The following is an 18,077-nucleotide window of genomic DNA, read 5'->3' as shown; positions in this document are numbered from 1 at the left end:
TAGTGAGTTAAGCTAGCTAGCTAACTTAGAGACGGTAGTAACTAGTTACATTTACTCCGTTACATTTACTTGAGTAACTTTTTGGATAAATTGTACTCTTAAGAGTTGCTTTGTTGCAAAATACGTTTTACTTTTACTTGAGTAATATTATTCTAAAGTAACAATACTCTTACTTGAGTAACGTTACTATTTTGGCTACTCTAAGATTACTCACTTCCGGGTAGAAAATAAGAATATAAATGTATTTGTGTTCCTCATCTCATCTCATTATCTGTAGCCGCTTTATCCTGTTCTACAGGGTCGCAGGCGAGCTGGAGCCTATCCCAGCTGACTACGGGCGAAAGGCAGGGTACACCCTGGACAAGTCGCCAGGTCATCACAGGGCTGACACATAGACACACAGCCATTCACACTCACATTCACACCTACGCTCAATTTAGAGTCACCAGTTAACCTAACCTGCATGTCTTTGGACTGTGGGGGAAACCGGAGCACCTGGAGGAAACCCACGCGGACAACATGCAAACTCCACACAGAAAGGCCCTCGCCGGCCACGGGGCTCGAACCCGGACCTTCTTGCTGTGAGGCGACAGCGCTAACCACTACACCACCGTGCCGCCCCTATTTGTGTTCCTTTGACTGTTATTTTTGTAAAGATTTTATTTATTTTTGTGGTAGTTAAAGTTTAAAGTACATGAATTTGCTGATTATTATTACTGTATTCCTAATTCTATTTCAAAATGTTGCTTTCCACATGTTTTTTAATCTTTATTGCCACAATAGAAAGAGCAGGGTGCGAGAGGAGACAGTGGACCAGAGGCCAACAGGGAGGATTATGCAGGGTCACAGGTGAGAAGAGAATATATAGCTATGTCACTACTACTATTCTTAATTCTATTTATAAATTTTACTTTATAGATTTTGATTTTAAAGAACTAAAGTCGGTTCCCTGGTGCTGTGCTGTTTGTGGTTCTTTAAAGAGAAAGAAGAAAAGAAGCCTTTATTCGTCATATGCACACTTCAAGCACAGTGAAATTCATCCTCTGCATTTAACCCATCTGAGTGAACACACGCACACACTCAGAGCAGTGGGCAGCCACACCAGAGCGCCCGGGGAGCAGTCAGGGGTTCGGTACCTTGCTCAAGGGCACCTCAGCCCAAGGCCGCACCACGTTAACCTAACTGCATGTCTTTGGACTGTGGGGGAAACCGGAGCACCCAGAGGAAACCCACACAGACACGGGGAGAACATGCAAACTCCACACAGAAAGGCCCTCGCCGGCCACGGGGCTCGAACCTGGACCTTCTTGCTGTGAGGTGACAGCGCTAACCACTACACCACCATGCCACCCTTTCTTTCTCTTTTCTTTCTTATTTCTATTTCTGAAATAGATTTTCTTGGAATCAACAGTTCTGTTTCTTCCCGCAGTCTCACTGGCTTCATCCTTTCTTTGTCTCTTTTTTTTTGTCTCTCTTAGTCTCCTTGCCATTTTTTTGTCTCTGTGACTCTTTATCTCAGGTTCTCAAATATTTTTCCCTCTTTCTTTTGGTCTCTCTCTCTCTCTCTCTCTCTCTCTCTCTCTCTCAACGCCCACTGCTAAGCAGTTTTTGTTTTGTTTTAAAAGACTCAGCCCCAGTGTATGATGGAACTGAGATCTTAAATTGTTTTAATAAGCACTTTGTGTCATCTGGGTCCTTGTTTGAAGCCACAAGAACTGTTCCCGTGCCTCATTGTACTACAAGCTCTGAAGCATTCTTTGGAGAACCTTTTACATTTGTACCTTTTACCGTGCAACAAGTACGTAAGGCTCTCAAAACTTTCAACCACAGTAAACCTCCTGGGCCAGATTTTACAGAGCCTTATTTTGTGAAAATGGCTGCTGATTTTATTGCACAGGCCATCACAACACTTTTTAATTTATCAACTGAAAACAAAGAATTACCTTCAGTTTGGAAGTCAGCCTTTGTTATTCCTCTTTTAAAAGGAGGTGATCCAGCAGTATTAACCATCTCATCTCATCTCATTATCTCTAGCCGCTTTATCCTGTTCTACAGGGTCGCGGGCGAGCTGGATCCTATCCCAGCTGACTACGGGCGAAAGGCGGGGTTCACCCTGGACAAGTCGCCAGGTCATCACAGGGCTGACACATAGACACAGACAACCATTCACACTCACACCTATGGTCAATTTAGAGTCACCAGTTAACCTAACCTGCATGTCTTTGGACTGTGGGGGAAACCGGAGCACCCGGAGGAAACCCACGCGGACAACATGCAAACTCCACACAGAAAGCCCCTCGCCGGCCACGGGGCTCGAACCCGGACCTTCTTGCTGTGAGGCGACAGCGCTAACCACTACACCGCTGTGCCGCCCCCAGTATTAACCAATTACAGGCCAATATCTAATTTGTGTGTCCTGTCAAAAATCCTTGAATCTCTGGTGTGTGAGCAACTCAAAGATTTTTTAGACGCAAACGACCTTCTTTCAAAGCTGCAATCAGGTTTTAGGAAAAAGCACAGTACTGTCACTGCTGCCACAAAAGTGATTAATGACATATTTGTTGCCCTTGATAAAAAACAGTACTGTGCTGCGCTTTTCACTGACCTGTCAAAGGCGTTCAACACTGTGGACCACACGGTTTTAAAGAAAAGGCTCTCCAGTTTTGGTCTTTCAGATCATGTAGTTTCCTGGTTCACAAATTATTTAAGTGATAGGACCCAATGTATCAAATATGATGACTTGTGTTCAGAATTTGAGAGTGTCCACAAGGGGGTGCCACAGGGTTCTATATTAGGTCCCCTCCTATTCATGTATATAAATGACGTGGGTCAAAATGTGTCTGATGCAAATATGCATTTCTATGCCGATGATACAATCATTTACTGCTGTGGGTCATCCCCTACTAATGCTGTTGAATCCCTGCAGAAGGCCTTTGATGTGATCCAGCACGCATTTCTGCAGCTAAAATTAGTACTTAACACGGACAAGACTAAACAAATGTTTTCAAAGCCAAGAAAGGGACTGTTAAACATCCCCACAGTATTCACTCTTGAGGGAAATGAAGTAGAGGTGGTCCACTCGTATAAATATCTTGGTATCCTGCTTGATGACACCCTGACATTCAAAGCCCACATTGAAGATCTTGTTAAGAAACTTAAACCGAAGCTGGGTTTTTTTTATTTAGAAATAAATTTTGTTTTTCTTTTGATGTTAAGAAGCACCTTGTCGCTGCAACCTGTTTATCTATTTTAGACTATGGAGACTTGTTGTACATGAATGCTTCAGCTCAATGCCTGAGTAAGATTGACTCTGTGTATCATGCTGCCCTGAGGTTCATCACTAATTGTAGGGCCTTGACCCATCACTGCGAACTATATTCCTGAGTCGGATGGCCGTCACTGTCTACCAGGAGGCTGACTCACTGGTATACCTTTATATACAAGGCAATACTTGGACTACTGCCACCCTACATCAGTAACCTAATCACACTGAGGAACCTTGACTCTTATGGCCTGCGCTCCAATGATCATTTGCTGCTCTCCGTCCCATCCGTCCGCACAGAGCAGGGAAAAAGAGCTTTTGTTTTCTCTGCCCCCGCCACCTGGAACAAGCTGCAAAAGGACCTAAAAATAAAAGAACTTATTCCATTGAGCGATTTTAACTCCAGACTGAGAGCACTTGAGACGGCGTCCCTGATTTGTAACTGTTTTAAATGATTTTTTTTCTTTTAATTAGACTCCTGTAAACTGCAATTTTGATTTTGTAACCTGTGCTGCCTCTTGGCCAGGACGCCCTTGTAAAAGAGATTATTAATCTCAATGGGCCTTCGCTCCTGGTAAAATAAAGGTTAAATTAAAAAAAAAATATATGGTGTCTATCAGTCTTTTATCTATCTGTTTTTTTCTGTCTCTCTTTACGCTGTTTTTAAAGCCAGTCTTCACTGAATTGCTATTTTCCTTTTCCATCATTTTCCCTTCTTTAGCTGCTAAGGAGAGGTGCAGTTGAATGCGAGAGGATGATAAATCACTCAGTAGACCTCTGAACAATTTGTCCTCCTTACTTCTAAAATGATGGCCACGCCCCTGAGCTCAAGTCAATTCTGTCACATTTGATACTTTCACTGCTCCATCCTCATCCATACACTCATCCTCATCCATACACTCATCCTCATCCACAAACTCATCCTCATCCATAAACTCATCCTCATCTGTAAACTCATCCTCATCCATAAACTCATCCTCATCCATAAACTCATCTCATTATCTCTAGCCGCTTTATCCTTCTACAGGGTCGCAGGCAAGCTGGAGCCTATCCCAGCTGACTACGGGTGAAAGGCGGGGTTCACCCTGGACAAGTCGCCAGGTCATCACAGGGCTGACACATAGACACAGACAACCATTCACACATTCACACCTACGGTCAATTTAGAGTCACCAGTTAACCTAACCTGCATGTCTTTGGACTGTGGGGGAAACCGGAGCACCCGGAGGAAGCCCACGCGGACACGGGGAGAACATGCAAACTCCACACAGAAAGGCCCTCGCCGGCCCCGGGGCTCGAACCCAGGACCTTCTTGCTGTGAGGCGACAGCGCTAACCACTACACCACCGTGCTGCCCCATAAACTCATCTTCATCCATAAACTCATCCTCATCCACAAACTCATCCTCATCCACAAACTCATCCTCATCCACAAACTCATCCTCAAGTCAATTCTGTCACATTTGATACTTTCACTGCTCCATCCTCATCCATACACTCATCCTCATCCACAAACTCATCTTCATCCATAAACTCATCCTCATCCATACACTCATCCTCATCCATACACTCATTTTCATCCATCAACTTATCCTCATCCATCAACTCATCCTCATCCACATCCACAAGCTCATCTTCATCCATAAACTCATCCTCATCCATCAACTCATCCTCATCCACAAACTCATCTTCATCCACAAACTCATCCATAAACTCATCCTCATCCATAAACTCATCCTCATCCATAAACTCATCCTCATCCATAAACTCATCCTCATCCATAAACTCATCCTCATCCACAAACTCATCCTCATCCACAAACTCATCCTCATCCATAAATTCATCCTCAAGTCAATTCTGTCACATTTGATACTTTCACTGCTCCATCCTCATCCATACACTCATCCTCATCCACAAACTCATCTTCATCCATACACTCATCCTCATCCATACACTCATTTTCATCCATCAACTTATCCTCATCCACATCCACAAACTCATCTTCATCCACAAACTCATCCTCATCCACAAACTCATCCTCATCCACAAACTCATCCTCATCCATACACTCATTTTCATCCATAAACTCATCCTCATCCATAAACTCATTTTCATCCATACACTCATCCTCATCCATAAACTCATCCTCATCCATAAACTCATTTTCATCCATAAACTCATCTTCATCTGAGCCTGGGTTCTGTAAAGAAAGCCAGAGTGCTGTTTGGGAGGATGCAGTGCGGGCTGTGCTGTTGGAGTGAGGACTGAGTGCTGCTGCTGAAAGGTAGTGCACTCCATCAGGCTCCCCTTGCTAGTGCACTCCGTGTGCTGTTGGGACGCGACCCGCATGATGCGCTGGGAGTGCGGCGCTGCAGAAGGGGTGCAGTTCTCTCCCGGCTACTGGAATAGTTCGAGTCCCCGCCGTCCCGCCATGCTCCCCGGGGTGGTGTACGCCCTGCTGGCGGGGTTCCTGGGCGCCGTGGCCTCGTCCTCCGCCAAGCTGTCCCTGGGTGCGGATTATCTGAAGGGGGTGTGTGAGACGGGTCTGAGGACGTGGGGGGACCAGAGGACCAGCGCGTGCGAGTGGGTGCGTCATCACCGCCGCCTGTTTATTGATTAGCGAGTGGGCGGGGCTTGCATGAATGCTGGGCAGTGAGTGTGTCCCTGTGTCCCTGCTGTGTCCCTGCAGCTTCACATCCCCCTGCGCCTGCTCTGCGGAGGGATGCTCTTCACCTGCAACGCTGTGATGTGGACGTTCCTGTCGAAGGCCCTCAGGTACTCCTCATCCTCCGCCAGAACCACTGTGACCACCACCGCCTCCAACTTCATCTCCTCGGTGCGTATCCAGAGCATCTTTTAACATACTAGTGCATCTCAAAAAATTAGAATACCATGAAAATGTTCCTTTTTTTCATAATTTAATTCAAAAAGGTAAACTTTCATATATTCTATATTCATTACATGTAAAGTGAAATATTTAAAGCCTTTTTTGTTTTAATTTTGATGATTATGGCTTATAGCTCATGAAAATCAGAAATCCAGTATCTCAAATTATTAGAATATTCCCTAAGATCAATCAAAAAAAGGATTTACAATACAGAAATGTCCAACTTCTGAAAAGTATATTCATTTATACACTCAATACTTGGTTGGGGCTCCTTTACCATGAATTACTGTATCAGTGCGGTGTGGCATGGAGGTGATCAGTCTGTGGCACTGCTGAGGTGTTACTGAAGCCCAGGTTGCTTTGATAGTGGCCTTCAGTGTATCTGTATTTTTGGGTCGGGTGTTTCTCATCTTTCTCTTGACAATACCCCGTAGATTCTCTATGGTCAGGCAAGTTGGCTGGCCAATCAAACATAGTAATAAAAATATCATGGTCAGCAAACCATTTGGTAGTAGTTTTGGCACTGTGGGCAGGTGCTAAGTCCTGCTGGGAAAGGAAATCAGCATCTCCAAAAAGCTCGTCAACAGATGGAAGCATGAAGTGCTCTAAAATCTCCTGGTAGATGGCTGTGTTGACTTTGGACTTGATAAAATACAGTGGACCAACACCAGCAGATGACATGGCACCCCAAATCATCACAGACTGTGGAAACTTCACACTGGGCTTCAAACACCTTGGATTCTGTGCCTCTCCACTCTTCCTCCAGACTCTAGAACCGTGATTTCCAAATTAACTGCAAAATGTACTTTCATCTGAAAAGAGGACTTTGGACCACTGAGCAACAGTCCATTTCTTTCTCTCCTTAGCCCAGATAAGACACTTCTGACATTGTCTCTGGCTCAGGAGTAGCTTGATATTAGGAATGCAAAAGTTGTATCCCCTTTCTTGAAGATGTCTGTTCGTGATGGGTCTTGATACACTGACACCAGCCTCAGTCCACTCCTTGTGAAGCTCTCCCAAGTTCTTGAATCAACTTTTCTTGACAATCCTCTCAAGACTGCGGCCATCCCTGTTGCTTGTGCACCTTTTCCAGCCACCCTTTTCAGCAATGACCTTTAGTGGCTTACCCTCCTTGTGGAGGGCATCAGTGATCATCTTCTGGACAACAGTCAAGTCAGCAGTCTTCCCCATGATTGTGGTTGTGTGTACTGAACTAGACCGAAAGATACACTGTGTTCATACTGTTTAACTCAAACTCGAAATGAAATATTCTAATATTTTGAGATGGGTTTTTTTTTATGTTTTTGTACTGTATGCCATACTGATTAAAATAGAAAAATGCTTGAAACATTTTAGTTTATGTGTAATGAGTCTATAATATGTAACATTTTCACTTTCTTAAATAACTGATGGAAAATATTGAACTTTTTCACAATATTCTAATTTTTTGAGATGCACTAATAGTTACTGGGAGACCATTTGGTGGCCAGATTTGGTCTCCTAGTCAATGCCAAACCAGCTTCACTGGGAGACCAAATTTTAAACCAAGTTATGTCTTATCATTTGGTTCAGTCAGTTGCAATTAATTAACCAAGTACCACGTAAGTCTACATTTAACAAGGAAAACGAAGATCTATGTTATAAGATATACACACAAGATCATGTTGGTTAAGAAAAACAAAACTAAAATTTGGTTACTGAGATGGCTGATGTCAGAATCCGATGTCATTACTGTGGAACTTTGAGTGTCTTTGACATCACATTTGTGCTTGGTAATTGCTCTTGATAGCTGTGTAGTCACTGTAGTGTGTTTGTCTGGATGGTGATTGGTGAACCACTTTGCATCACAGAATATGCCGCAGCGGTGCAGCCGCATGGACTCTGGGGCCTGTGATTGTATTGCCCAGACCAGTTGGTCTCCTAGCGGAAAATCCTTAAAAAATTATCTGTGCGTATGTCCATCCTGGAGTCTGTTCTTCTCAAGATGAATGAGATGACGGAGCAGAATTATTTATATTCATCATTTTTTGCGCTCGGGTTTCTGTCGGTGGGGAGTTTTCGCATCGACGAAACTGACTTCATGTTAAAACTGTTAATGTTATAGTCATGCTGTCTGTTGTTGCCCAAATGAGGATGGGTTCCCTTTTGAGTCTGGTTCCTCTCGAGGTTTCTTCCTCATGTCGTCTGAGGGAGTTTTTCCTTGCCACCGTCGCCACAGGCTTCATCATTGGGGATGGATTAGCTCATGTTTTAAGTCGTTCAAATTCTGTAAAGCTGCTTTGTGACAGTGTTTATTGTTAAAAGCGCTATACAAACAAACTTGACCTTTCCAGGGAAGCGATACGTATTAAAGGCAGGGGCATAGCTGGGGCCCCCTTTGTCGGACTATACATTTTTTCAATAGCCGCATAATAGAATAAAAGCGCCCACTGCAATTTTTCTAACATTTGTTTTTAAAAAACTAGATTGTCACCGCAGCCTTATTAGAGTTTCTATAACCGTATACGGACGTATCGGAACACGATCGCACTAGGAAGCATGGTCAAGCTGCCAGTATAGCTGCAGTCTTTTTAGTTGCAAGTAATTACGAGTATTTCCTCTTGTGTTAATAATTCGCCATGTCAAAACAAACGAAACTTTCGTCCTTCTTTCAACATGAAGACAGGTAAGCAATTTGTTTTTTATATATACACTACCGTTCAAAAGTTTGGGGTCACTCAGACAGTTTTGTGTTTTCCATGAAAAGTCACACTTTTATTTACCACCATAAGTTGTAAAATGAATAGAAAATATAGTCAAGACATTTTTCTGGCCATTTTGAGCATTTAATCGACCCCACAAATGTGATGCTCCAGAAACTCAATCTGCTCAAAGGAAGGTCAGTTTTATAGCTTCTCTAAAGAGCTCAACTGTTTTCAGCTGTGCTAACATGATTGTACAAGGGTTTTCTAATCATCCATTAGCCTTCTGAGGCAATGAGCAAACACATTGTACCATTTAGACCCCGAAGCCGCCGCCAGGCGCCGCTAAAACCGCCATTTAGAATCTGAGCCGCCGCCAGCCAATAATTTTGTAAGCCAATTTGAGCCGCTATCTAATAAAATTTGGCTGAGCCACTAAGAATTGTGTACATCAAATAATGGGTTTATCCACATCATGAGCTACAAGAAAAGTGACACAAACATGATCAACTGTACACACTAGTAGTAACACAATAGAGACGTATAGGCATACACTGTAGAGATTTAGAACTGATATCACAGCACAGAGAGCCACCACAAGCTTGCCGTTGTGACTACCTGTCTGGCTTCCCGCCCCTCACACCGTTACCACGATACACTGGGGAACCCGGGAACCCACCCAGAGCATCAATCGACTCCGATATCGACGAGATGGCTGCATTCTTTGCCGCTGCTGAGGGAAAGTGTAAAGGTATTTTTTGTTTGTTTGTTTGTTTCACATACTTCGAGATTGATAAAAAAAAAAGTACTCCACCACTCTACTTTCATCATAGTAAGATAGCTGCCAGTCCTTCACTGGTCATTGCTAGTGAGAGTAGATAGCTAGATGCCTTCCTCGAACAATCCAGATTAGCTTATTATTAGCATTGAACTACAATCTTGCTAGATTTATATTTACAATGAAGTAAGAGACCAGGGGACCTGTGGTAATTTGCTATTTATTCCCCCCATTTGTTTGATCCGTTCGCCCGGATATATGCCACACAGTGACGTCCAGTATCAGCCATTTGTAGCCATAAACATTTTGGTGGCTGCAGCAGCCATTAAGGTTTTGGCTGAGTCAGCTAGCCAGCCAATAATTTCATCAACCAGCCATTATCCTGAAAACAAACGGCTTCGGGGTCTAGTACCATTAGAACACTGGAGTGATAGTTGCTGGAAATGGGCCTCTATACACCTATGGAGATATTGCACCAAAAACCAGACATTTGCAGCTAGAATAGTCATTTACCACATTAGCAATGTATAGAGTGGATTTCTGATTAGTTTAAAGTGATCTTCATTGAAAAGAACAGTGCTTTTCTTTCAAAAATAAGGACATTTCAAAGTGACCCCAAACTTTTGAACGGTAGTGTGTATATATATTTTTCCATCAAAGTTGCATTTTGTGGTTTCGAAGCTAAGTTTTAGTGCCGTTTCTAGAACACATCATCAAGAAAACGTGGAAGAAACAGCAATAATGGAAGAGCCGGTTTCTAAGCTACCTAAATCTAGTAATTTTTTTTTGTAACATAAAGTACTCAGGCTGCCAGTCAGTGTGTGACCCTCCCCCCCCCCCCGAAAAATCCTAGCTACGCCTCTGAAAGATGCAAAACGTGGACACTACAGGGTTTCGATAATTAACCGGGACTAAAACTTAAAACTAGCAGTCTAAAATGCATTTCATTAACTGAAATAAAATCAAAACTATAATGAACAAAGCAACAGGAAATAGAATTACAGGTAAAATCAGCTTCGTTTTCTCCCTCGAGACAGTGACATGCTACTTCCAGAAGGGGGCGGTATTGTAACACAGGCTGACGTAAAACTCCAAAGATGAAGAAGAAGCTGCCTGCTGTGCGCGTATAAATCCTATAAGAATTCGACACAGACACTGCGTGGAATGTGTTGGTGAGCTGTGGGCTCGTCACGACGCCATGTTAGAAAGCTGATTTGAAAAGTGAGTGAAGGAAATTTGTTGGAAGGAGCAGGAAGGCTTCAAGATTAACTTCAGGCATTGTGCCAATGAATACTGGAAATCAAAAGGGATCACCTTCCACAAGTAAGAGTTCAAGTTTAAAACGTATTTCTAGGATATTTACAGTATTTTGGTGCCGATTTTTATCAAGTACACGATATAGAGTTCGCTATAGAACATGATAGCGGAGCTCCATACTTAAAGTGCCATTCCACCATTGGATGTATTCTTTGGCATAAAATACAATATATTTTGACAACATATATAAATGGTATCACTTGATAGAGAAATCTTTTAGCTTCAAAATGATATATCAAACATAATTTTTTGACAACGACAAGTATATTAATTTTGCAACCAAAGTCACCTACCCTTTTAATTTCCGCACGTGATGTCATCGGCAGGTTCCCCTTCTTGTGTACCACGTGACGTGGCACATATTATCAGCAATGGTGGATAGAACGCGATAAAAATAATACCAATAAATCTAGCTAATACCAATAAATCTAGCTAACTGAAAGATTAACTCAAAATTTTTCGCAATTTTTTTGGCCCCCATATACGAGGAGAAATGACTCTCTCACTTTGGGGGGTTTCCTGGTCTAAAAATAGACCGACACGTGGTACACAAGAAGGGGAACCTACCGATGACATCACGCTTCACTACCGCGCGGAAATTAAAAGGGTAGGTGACTTTGGTCGCAAAATTAATATACTTGTCGTTGTCAAAAAATTATGTTTGATATATCATTTTGAAGCTAAAAGATTTCTCTGTCTAGCCATGTTGTCATAAAATATATTGTATTTTATGCCAAAGAATACATCCAATGGTGGAATGGCACTTTAAGCGAACATGGGAACGCATCGACCTGATTTTTGATGGCTTTTGCGGCTGTATGATGTCCATACAGTTGAGGTCAGAAGTTTACATACAGTGACATGAATGTCACGGCAATATTTGGGCTTTCAGTAATTTCTCTGAACTCGTCTTTTTCTGTGGCAGAATGATTGTACAGCACACAGCTTTAATTAAAAAAACACTAGAATTTGGTGCACAAGTTTAAATTTTATTTGGGTTTTCTGAAATCAGCACAGGGTCAAAATTATACATACAGGGTCAAAAGTTTACATACGCTCACTTAGATTATTAATTCCGAGGTGCTGAATCTTCCAAAATGTCTCTTATCTTGCCGAGGTCTCTTAACTTCCTGTCAGTGATCATGACTGACTACAGCTGGTAGCTTCTCTGTGCCTTCATAAAAAGGGTTTGTTTATGCAGCATACAACTGACTTATCACTCAGGCAGTGACCTCCCCGTGGTTGTTGCTAAAACCGGTGACGTCCCGTGTTTTAATAATTGCCTGAGCCGAGCAGTAATGGCGGAGTACTCAGTATGGAGAAAATGGAGAATGAGTGGAGCAGCCGTCTGATTTCTAAACTGGATATTGCTGCCATCTCGCCCTTACGTGGAAGAAGCAAATGAACGGAGAACTGAACGAACAATTGAAAGTCAGATTGTTTCAAAACAGTCGGCCACAAGATCGGCCTTCAAGAAGCGAGAACACAGACGGGTAAGCTCCGACTCTCATTTGGATAAAAAAACAACACATTGTTTACCTGCATTTAGATTAATACATGTCACTTGTATTGTGCGTTTAAGTTAGCGGTATAAGATTATTTAATTTGCTTCAGAATGTGATTGTCTCAGTTCATCTGATTATTTAATTAGCCTTTTACGTTTTATCAGTGAAAATGCATGCATGTACATGTATGTTGCATAAGTTATAGCACCCATCCTGTTTTAATGAGAGTCAACCCACAATCAATGAAGTCAAATCAGTCTTAGTTGAGCAAGTCAGTAACGGGATTTCTTACTTTCACCATAAATTTTTATTTATATGACTTTGGTCTATAGCTGTAAAAGGCCTCGGCCTTAAAACCGGTTCCTGCTGTGACGTCACGCGCTCAGGGCTGGCTGGCTCAGCGGGGCAGCTCCAATCACAACTTTGCGGTTGATTTTAACTCTCAAAAATATATATTTTTTATTCCCATTTATGCAGCATACAAGAGTCAAGGATGGAGATACTATCCACTCAGAAATTTATTTTAAAATAAAAGGCTCTGCGTATCTGCTTTAAATAGCACATTTCCGCTACAAAGCAAAGAGCGAAAAACGGACGTCTCACCAAGCGAGTCAGTGAACATTAATGATCATGATGCATTTACTTTCGCAAAATAACTAACTGTCTGTGTTGTCCAAAGTAAATCCTACTATAAACATGTTTAACGTAACATAGTGACGTTTATTTCCCACGGACTGTCCGGTGGCCATCCTGAACTCCTGAAGGTCGAGGACAGCTTCCTGTCAACAAGTAGGAATTTGAAATCGAAGGTGTTTTCTCAATGTTTTTAGTCAAATTCAACCTGTATGTATTTTCACTATTCCTATAAGTCAGTGTATATTATGGGCGTGGCCTATTCAGCTGGTTTTCGCAGAGACAAGATCATGTATTTATGGTTTATACACATGAGCGTTCTTTTTGCAGAAAAAAAACACTCGAGGAATTTCTTGGAACCACGGATTTGTTTTCTAAAGTTTTATTACGTCACAAATTTTTATACAATTGAGAACACTGAAATGATGTGAGGTGCTGTTGCTGGAACGCTGGTTGAGTGTCATGTTTTGACCGCCTCTGCTGTGTTCCTCAGGCACTCCTCGGGCAGCTCATCTTTGGGGACAGCCTGGTGGCTCTGTGGTGGGTCGGGGTCTCGCTCACATTCTCGGGGCTCCTGGTGCTACAGCGCTCTTCCTCCACCAACACACACTCCGGGAATATGAAAAAGGATGAATGAGATGACGTGACCTGAGGGGAGACACACTGCTGCTCATCGTGACGCAGCTTTCGGACATCTGAGACCAAAAGTAATCATATGAGCGTGAAAAAAAAACAACATTTCAGCCAAAAATACTCATGTGTCTTGCAAAAAAAACCCTGAAGATGACAAAAGCACAAAAATTGAGAACAGTAGAATTTAGAAACTTTGCAATGGTTTAAAACTAGCTAAACTAGCGATGGATTTGCTTGCTAGCTTGTTGCTGTTGGTTTATTTGTGACGTGATGATTTCTAAGCATACAGTAACCCTCAATGAAATTGCTGATATTGTTTACAATGACTGAAATGTCTTGCATGTATCCTCCGTGTAGCTTCTCACGTTAGGATTGTGGGTAGATATTATAACGAGCAACCTGAAAACTCGCCACGAGTCCAGAAGTGGCTGCCTGCATAGGGTTCTTATTTATTTAGGACACATCTGAAGGAGCATTCCTGGAGAAGCCCAACAACATGATCCTGTTGAAGGACACGGGCCATTCTGAGTTCTCTTAGCCTTTGTCTTGGACATATTGGATCCTTGGGATCAACTTGGAAGAAGGAACAGGAAGAGGAAACTTCAGACTTCAACAATCACAGATCCTTCCAGATGTTTTTATGAACTGTTATAAACACCTCGTTGCAGAGCGACCTCACAATACCATGACCGGAGCTTGCATGAGTATTGGGTCATACCAAAGACTTCCATCCTGGACCTGCTGGTTTTGGATGATGGAGCGATGAAAGCTCATGAAGTAACACTACGTTCATGCTAGCGAGTCTCTTGTGGGTGTGGCCTGCTGAGTGTTGTTTTTTTTTTTTAGTTCCTAATAGAAACAGCAGAATCTTTAGGATATGCCTTCATAAATTAGTTAAACACACCATGTGCTCATCTTCATACCGCACTCGCTACTTACTCACTACAAGCACCGATCATGTCTGCTACTTCCTTCCAAGCTTTAGTTTTCTTCATAAACATCTCAACACATTTAACGGGACTCGAACAACCTGCACCGTAGGATTGGACCAAGGAACCCTTTGAACCGTTGTTTCTTTACAGTGCCGTACGTTATCCGAGTCAAGAATCGCTGTCTAAATATCGCTTTGTTGCCAAGATCTCAGCTGTCTGTCCTGGAAAGGAACAATCAGTGGCTACCTTGATCTTGGGGTCAGAGAGAAGAATCAAAGCTGCTGATTGGTCAGCTGCTGTGTCACCCATTCTGACATCAGTATGATGATTATTTAAAAGGTAGAACATATATTTTAAAAAAAATTTAAAAAACCCAATGTGCTGGACAGAAACGGAGTATTTTACATGTTTAATCACTGCAGGTTGGCTTTTATAAACAACAAATTGGTCATGAAGGTCGACAGATTGACGTATCTTGATGGAGATGTGGAGGCAGACAGATGGACAGACAGATGGACGTTGACCCCAGGATTGGGAAAGCAACAGCAGCATTCAGATGGATGATGAACATCTGGAGAAGTGCTGAGCTTCTTAATACAGGATATTAAGCTCATACAACTCTTCCAAATCAGTCGTCATCAAATCTAAACAAGTTGGACGCATTTCAACAGAGTCCATCAAAAAATTCTGAAGATCACGTGACAAACAAAGGAGTTTACAGACGGATGAATACCAAACTGCTGAGAGAAGTGATTACTGGGAGAAGAATCCGATATACAGGAGATGTTCTGTGAAGGCCTGATGAACGAGCACCGAAGATAACGATCACGTGGACACCAGAAGGCAGAAGAAAGTGATGGAGGCCCAAGCAAACATGGTGATGAACCTTCCAACAAGAAAGAGGAGTTGTATAAACCCATGGTAGATGGAGAACGCTTTCCGTCCCGCCCAGTGTGCTCCCAAGAACATGAAACTCTAACCTTAAGGTTGGCTTTTAATGACCAGATCATGAGTCGTTTCCTCGTGACGTATTCTCCTTGGTCAGAGGAGCTGAAACTCTCCATTTATATATTATTTTCTCCACCCACGTGTGCATGACATCATCATGCTGAGATCCATCACATCTCCTCTGTGTCTCTGCTCTTATCCACAGGAGGAAATTGCGACCTAGAAACAGCTGTAGAGAAATTAGATGCCTTTTATTTTTAGCTGTGAGTCGTGTGTGATGAAATGAACGCCGAGTCTCGTTAACGTTCTCTCTTCCACAGACACATCACTGTGATCGCAGAGCCGCACTGATGCAATAACAACGAGCACAACGTCGAGCACGATCTCCAAACAAAGCCGTTTCACGTGTTCCGTGGTTCGGATATAAACGTAGCAACAGAATGCACAATTTAACTGAACAGCCAAATCCAGAACTTCCACAATGTCCTTCATTCATTTACAGTAAATCTAGACATTTTAGAAAACGTAATTTCAATGTAGTGTAAAATTGTTAATGCTAACGACAAGTGAAAGATAACACGGCAGAACCATGTGGATTGCTCAAAACAAACACCCGTTTCAAGAAAGAAAGACAGACTTCAAAATAGCAAGGCGTGCCCATTATCAGGATTAGCATGTCCGGATGAACAAAACCGCTAATATTCACTGCTCGAGAAATCTGCTAACGACAAAAAGAAGATAGCAGGTTGGGAACATCTGCACAGATTCTACCTTCAAATTACTAAGTGTCGAAAAATTGCAAACATAACTATTGACGAATTGAAGACTATCGACAAACGCCCATGCTAGTTCCCAGGATTAGCATTTTAGCAAACTGCTGAGCGAACTCACCCTTTAATGCATGTATAGTAACAGGAAATGGATAGAAAATAAGTTTTTCTTTGTAGAGAATAATTAGTAGCAAGTCGACTTAAATATTCTGCAAAAAAATTGTGGTGAAAAACATGACATGACGAAGAAGAAACAAATAGCATGTGCATGCTAACTGGAAGGATTAGCATCATGGAATCTTAGTTTTCTTTTCAGCAAACTCTGTCTTTAATGGTTGCAGGTATAGAACACAACATGCTAATAAGATGATGAATATTAATGAGAGAAAATAACTTCTTTTTTACAAACATTAATTTGTAAAAACTAGCTAGTTTTCATGTTAGCATGGCTGCTAGTCCTGTCCTGGTTGACAGACAGAATATCAGCATCAGTGTTTGATTTGTCCAAAGTGTCCTAGCAGCGAATTGCTAACAGTGACCGGTAGATAACGCAAATCTATGCTAATCACTCGATTAGCATGTCAGTTTGCTAGTCAGTTGTGGTTTAACTTTCTTCTCTACAACTTTTATTATCCATGTAGCAAAACTCAGACACCGTGACGCCTGCGTTTGCGATTCTCCAGTGCTTCCAACGTCCAGTTTTTTGGAATTCTCAAAGGAGAATAAAGGACCGAAACAGATGAAATGGGAAATCCAAACTGGATGCCTTTTTATTTAAAAAAAAAAAAATCACAAAATCCAAAGTTGTGTATACGTTATCGTTTTCCATGCAAGTCCCTGGCAATGTGAGGTATTGATAATGAACATGACTTCAATCTGAGATGCTGATGTTTGTGATTTCTGTTGTTTTTCACCATCTTGAGCTAAAATGACAGAAGTTAAATGTCGCTAGCTGCAGGAACAGCGAGCAGTGTTCCAGGGAAAAAAAAACACCAGCTAGCAAAGTTAACTTAGCAGCAAAGGTTTAAATTGTTTCATGGCTCGTTAAACTGCATTCTCTCTCATGTTAGTGCTATATGTAGGTACGCGATAAAAAAAAGACAACGTGAATAGAACGGCTAAGAATCCTAACGTAGAAACGAACCTTTAGCATGAGGTTTATTCATATTCATCCTGTAACTCGACACAGTTTCAAGTCTGCGTTTTATTCTGATATTCAGCTTGGTGTCATGGATTAACTTTAAATTCGGCATGTGCTGGTTATACGATATATTCCAGTCGTTTTATTGGATGTATGAAAATGTAGCTAAAGTATAAATCTGACCAGCAGCATACAGCCTTCTCCAAAAAAAAAAGCTGTTGTTTTTGCTATGCAGATGTTTGGGATCAGAATTTCAGCTTTCATTTCCTGATTTTTAGATCTAGATGTGTGTTAGATGTTGGACTACTAACCAACATCTCAGGAGTTCACATCCCAGCACCACCACGCTCCCACTGCTGGCCCCTTCCCCAAAGCCCTTAACCCTTAACTGCTCAGTTATGTACATGATAAAGTTACTCTAGATAACGGCATCTGCCATAAATGTTGTCAATTTAAAATATTAAACAACTTAGAACATAGCACCTCTGGTGGCAGACCACAGAAATGTACACAGAAACAGTCTTAAAGTAAACGAGAGGCAGTGACTTCATCAAACTGGTGATCCGGTGCTATCATCAAACTGGTACATTC

The 18,077-nt window shown here is 42.0% G+C and overlaps 1 protein-coding gene across 1 annotated transcript; it reads left to right on the top strand.

The window, feature by feature from the left end:
• Positions 1 to 5,692: 5,692 nt before the first annotated feature.
• LOC132882184 (transmembrane protein 42) lies at positions 5,693 to 13,759 on the top strand. The gene is made up of 3 exons (XM_060915469.1): positions 5,693 to 5,848; positions 5,951 to 6,097; positions 13,556 to 13,759. Exons 1-3 carry the CDS (start codon positions 5,693 to 5,695, stop codon positions 13,697 to 13,699), a joined length of 447 nt encoding a protein of 148 aa, XP_060771452.1. The 3' UTR covers positions 13,700 to 13,759.
• The last annotated feature ends 4,318 nt before the right edge of the window (positions 13,760 to 18,077 follow it).

Source organism: Neoarius graeffei, chromosome 2 (genome assembly GCF_027579695.1).
Source record: "Neoarius graeffei isolate fNeoGra1 chromosome 2, fNeoGra1.pri, whole genome shotgun sequence".
In the NCBI taxonomy this organism is placed as follows: domain Eukaryota; kingdom Metazoa; phylum Chordata; class Actinopteri; order Siluriformes; family Ariidae; genus Neoarius; species Neoarius graeffei.
This window is presented reverse-complemented; position numbering and strand designations above follow the sequence as displayed.